This window comes from Notothenia coriiceps, unplaced genomic scaffold, assembly GCF_000735185.1.
Source record: "Notothenia coriiceps isolate Sejong01 unplaced genomic scaffold, NC01 NC01_scaffold00001115, whole genome shotgun sequence".
Taxonomy (NCBI): Eukaryota; Metazoa; Chordata; class Actinopteri; order Perciformes; family Nototheniidae; genus Notothenia; species Notothenia coriiceps.
Genome location: NW_011333816.1, coordinates 1 through 4,717, shown reverse-complemented (window position 1 = coordinate 4,717; position 4,717 = coordinate 1). Strand labels below are relative to the sequence as shown.

Here is a 4,717-nt window from a genome sequence, read left to right as displayed (position 1 = left end):
GAGTCCCCCCAAAGACGCGTCTCCGTCCTTCATGCTGAGCATCTTCGCCTTTCTGAAAATCTTCGTCACCAAGATGCTGGTGAGCCCTCGTCTTCAGAATGTGGAAAGGCGATAATGAAGGTCACAACAGTTGGTCTTAATCAAACTCTTCCCTGCAGAACTTGCTGGCTCGTAACTTCTACAACGTGCGTTTCCTGGCTCTGTTTGTGTGTTTCGCCATCAACTTCATTCTTCTCTTCTACAAGGTAATGAAAGTCACGTTTCTAAACGGAGCATCAATTCCAAGATCATTGGAAAATAAATATTGTATTTCTTTTCTTTTCACTATATCTGTAAAGCTTCTTTGAGCACCGGTAAAAGCGCTAACAAAATAAATATATTATTATTATTATTATTGTGCATTTAAAAGATGATGATAATGAAAAAGCACCGGTCAAATAACAATTCAATGTGATGATCCCTCACAGACCGAGTAAGCATTCTCGGTCATCTATAGGACAACAAAATGTTTTTATAATTATTATTTTTTATAAAGGGCTGAAACTTTTTTTTAATTCCAAATCTTTTGCAAAAGTAAGTTTATTTCATTTTTTTTTTCCTGTACATTTAGGATGTAAATAAATTAAAGGTGGGGTATGTAATTTATTTCAGAAACACTTTTTTTTATATTCCATGGAATGCTCTTAACATCCCGATAGCAATGAATATATTAAATGCTTTGACAATAAATACATTTTTTTAAAAATTCATCTGTGGAAGCCGTGGCGCTGTAAAAAGCACGACCAATCATCTGAGCCGGCCCGGCTAAAATAACTGAATGGCCTACCTGCCTGTCAGCCTTCCACCTGTGCACAAACTTATCTCGTGCCCTCATTGGTCATGTGCGCGTTCGTGTGTGTTGGAGGAAGGAAGTCTGAAGGAAGTGGCAGATTTTTTCCGGTTGTGTATTTTCAAATTCTATCGCACTCGAGCTGGTTTCTCCATTCTTTCCTCCCTACCTTTGAGTTTGACACTGGTGACAATAATCTCCAGGGGCAGTACCTGTCTTTTTTAACCTTTACTTGCAAAATTCAATTTTTTCCTTTTCATAACTTTACTTAATTTATAGTGTTTTCTTGGAACTTTTACCTCTACCCCAGAACCTCGTTCTTTTTAAAACAGTTTTCTCCGCAGCGACCCTATACTAGTTGTGGACTATTCATTGTATATTGTGGTAACTTCTCTTTGCTCTTTAGGTCACTGGTGAAGCTGAGGTAGATGAGGAGGACACCTGGGACGGCGATGAAGATAATGATGAGGAGAACACATTTTTCGACATGGATGAGTTTGTCCTGCAGGAGAGCACCGGCTACATGTTACCCACGCTGCGCTTCCTCGCTGTTTTCCACACCGTCATCTCACTCGTCTGTCTCTTCGGGTACTGCTTCCTCAAGGTGGGTTTACTCTTGATGTTTTTCTCCCTATCAATGGGTGAATTGCTTGCCATTGTGTAAGGTAAAGTGTTAATCGCCCATCTTATTATGTTTGCCCGTAGGTTCCTCTGGTGGTGTTCAAGAGGGAGAAGGAGATTGCGAGGAAGCTTGAATTCGACGGTCTCTACATCACCGAGCAACCGTCCGACGAGGACATCAAGGGCCAGTGGGATCGACTCGTCATCAACACCCCGTGAGTCACCGTCCTGATTCACACTGTCCAATCCCAAGAAGCGATGACACTAAAAGTAGTCTTTTTTTGTGTACAGTTCCAAACATACAGAAGTGCACTTCTCAAGGTCAAATTACACTGAGGTACAGGTGCATAAAACATACCACCCTTTTATTTTTTTATTTTTTTAAATCTACTAATTCATCCAAAAAACTAAAAAAGTAGAATTCAAACACACAAAGGTGAAAAAAATTAGTAGAAGCGGGAGGGCTGAAGCATAGCTCATGGGAAGTAGCCCTCCCGTGAATCATCCTAATACAACGTTGGCATTATAGCATCAAACACGTATAGAAATGAAGGAGTAGAAAGAAATAAAGAAAACTGGAAAAGAAAACAAAAAATTAAAGTTAGGGCAAGATAAGAAAATAGAAAAAGAAAAAAAATAATAAGAAAACTGGATATAGGGTCATTTTCTGCACATGTCAATTGCAGTTTCAACTGTCTTTTTTGAAAAGGAAAATACGATATATAAATATATATATATTCATACAAAGACACATCTTACAAACATTTCAAAATTGAATAACTTTCCAGCTCCAGGTTCAATTCAAGGCAGTTTCATGGTTCATAGTCTGAACTCAAAATAATCCTATTATGAGGTTCGTCAGTATTCAATTATCCTCATCATCTGCTAGCTCCATACCGTAATCTGCATATTTACATAATATATGACATGCAAGGACATTTTGATTCATGTCGATCAGCATGACAAATTCCAGAAAACAACTAGAGAGAATAATTGAATTAAAGTCATTCTTTTACAGAGAGAGTGTAAGTTACCACCGCTGATTGTTACTTCTACTTTCTTTAACAGGTCTTTCCCCAGCAACTACTGGGACAAGTTCATCAAGCGCAAGGTGAGTGTGTGCAAAGGAGTAACTACATTTCTTACACAGAATAATAACATATAACTAAACATGTAGTCATAATGTACTTGTCAACCTAAATTCCTAGTGAGACATGTCATGGTTTTTAAACCAAATATCCTATTATGGACATGCCTAATACAGTTTTCAGTAGTTGTTAGCATGATAGGTCAAATCTTTTAAAACAAATCTTCTGAGGTAATTAGCAGTGAAATTCTAATAATATGTGACCCTGTGTTATGTTGCAGGCAGACCCTTTAACATCCTGTGTTATCTTGCGTTCTTTCTTAATCAGACTTTTTGTTGTGTTGTGTTGTGACCAAGTCTCTTTTTGCCGTCCTTTATTTGTAGGTGATCAATAAATATGGAGACATGTACGGAGCCGAGCGCATCGCTGAGCTGTTGGGCCTGGATAAGAGCGCTCTGGACTTCGACCCCACGGTGGAGACTGTAGAGAATGAAGCCTCCCTGCTCTCCTGGTGAGAGATGAACCCTTGTTGTATCTATTCATACTCACTGCAACCAGCAGTCTTTTACACTTTTTTAAGGGATTGCTAAAATGATACTCAAAGGGCTTTAAGTTACGCCTGAGAGTTTGAGCATTTCCTGAAGTTATCCCATAAAAAAACTGTAATTTCTAAACCCCATGTTAAATATATCTAGTCCAGTATCTCCTCATTTGTGTCAATCGTTAACATGACATGCATGGTTGCATTTCAGTATGACAGGTTTTCTATCTTAACGTTCAACTTGTATATTTTTCTACTTTTTAATGCTGTTTTATTTCTATTTTGAGATGTTTCAATTTTAGAATTGTTTATTTCTAATCTTTCTACTTATGTGCCTTGTTTTTGATGCTGCTGCAACACATTTCTTCCCTAATTTGGGATCAATAAAGTACATTTGATCTTATTGTGTTCTCCCGTTTGCAGGCTGAGCTCCATCGATACCAAGTACCACATCTGGAAGATGGGAGTGGTTCTGACTGACAATGTACGTTTATTCAACGTGCTATCAAACCACTTTTTATTCACAGCACTGCGGGGGGAAATAAAGTAGAAGAAATAAAGTACCGTATATCTTACTTTTCATTAGGATTTTGCTTATTACATTTTATTCTGTGATCAAATAAAATCAAGTTTTATTTATATAGCACATTTTTAAACGATATTTGGTCGAGCCAAAGTGCTATAATAAAGATACCCTACAGTAAAGACACTTTACAGCAACAGCACAGTTTGTGCAGACTATCAGTATGAGAAAACGACACCCTCTGTCCTTAGACCTGTCCTGTAATAGCCTAAATAGTATTTACCTTACGAAAGTGACATTACAATGAATGAATACTCTGATAGAACAGACACCCAGCTAAAAACATGATTATTAAAATAGTCAAAGGTTTTATTTGGTTATTTTTCACATATGTCCACAGTATGTGTAGTAATATGCAAGGTGGCATAAGACAGCAGTTTGCTTTTACTATATGCAAAGACATTCCTCTAGAACCTTTGTCACTAATAAATGTCCTTTCCTCTCCCTCAGTACTTCCTGTATCTGATCTGGTACTCCACCATGTCCATTTTCGGACACTTCAACAACTTCTTCTTCGCTGCCCATCTTCTGGACATCGCCATGGTCTTCAAGTCGCTCCAAACCATCCTGTCGTCTGTCACTCACAACGGCAAGCAGGTACAGAGTTCATCCAGCAGAGGGAGCCAGAGCACAGAGAAGAACAGTGACCGCCACCCTCTGTGGCAGAGCAGCCTGTCCTTACAACCACCTTTTCCCTTTTTACGTAGAATTACAACACCGTGAAATAAAGGATATATTACGGGGTTTTAATTTCAAGTATTGAAGAATGTAAAGAGATATTCTGCTGCCATCTGGATACATCTTTATCAGGGCTCATCTTACATAGAGATCTGCATGAATCAGATCAGAATACCTTATTAGTCCCACGGAGGGGACATGTGCGTAGTTACAGCAGGAAAAATTACACAGTTATTAATCGCATTTATATATTGCACATAGTTTGTTGGTATTTAGCAGCAAGGGGTGTGTGTGTGTGTGTGTGTGTGTGTGTGTGTGTGTGTGTGTGTGTGTGTGTGTGTGTGTGTGTGTGTGTGTGTGTGTGTGTGTGTGTGTGT

The 4,717-nt window shown here is 38.6% G+C and overlaps 1 protein-coding gene across 1 annotated transcript; it reads left to right on the top strand.

Moving 5' to 3' along the window:
* Positions 1-4: 4 nt before the first annotated feature.
* Positions 5-4,259, top strand: LOC104959253 (ryanodine receptor 3-like; the record flags this gene model as incomplete). Its single annotated transcript, XM_010787123.1, has 8 exons — positions 5-79; positions 159-245; positions 1,236-1,433; positions 1,535-1,665; positions 2,519-2,561; positions 2,922-3,049; positions 3,503-3,563; positions 4,113-4,259. Coding segments are annotated over 8 exons (870 nt in total), but the record flags the coding sequence as incomplete, so codon positions are not given.
* Between the last annotated feature and the right edge of the window lie 458 nt (positions 4,260-4,717).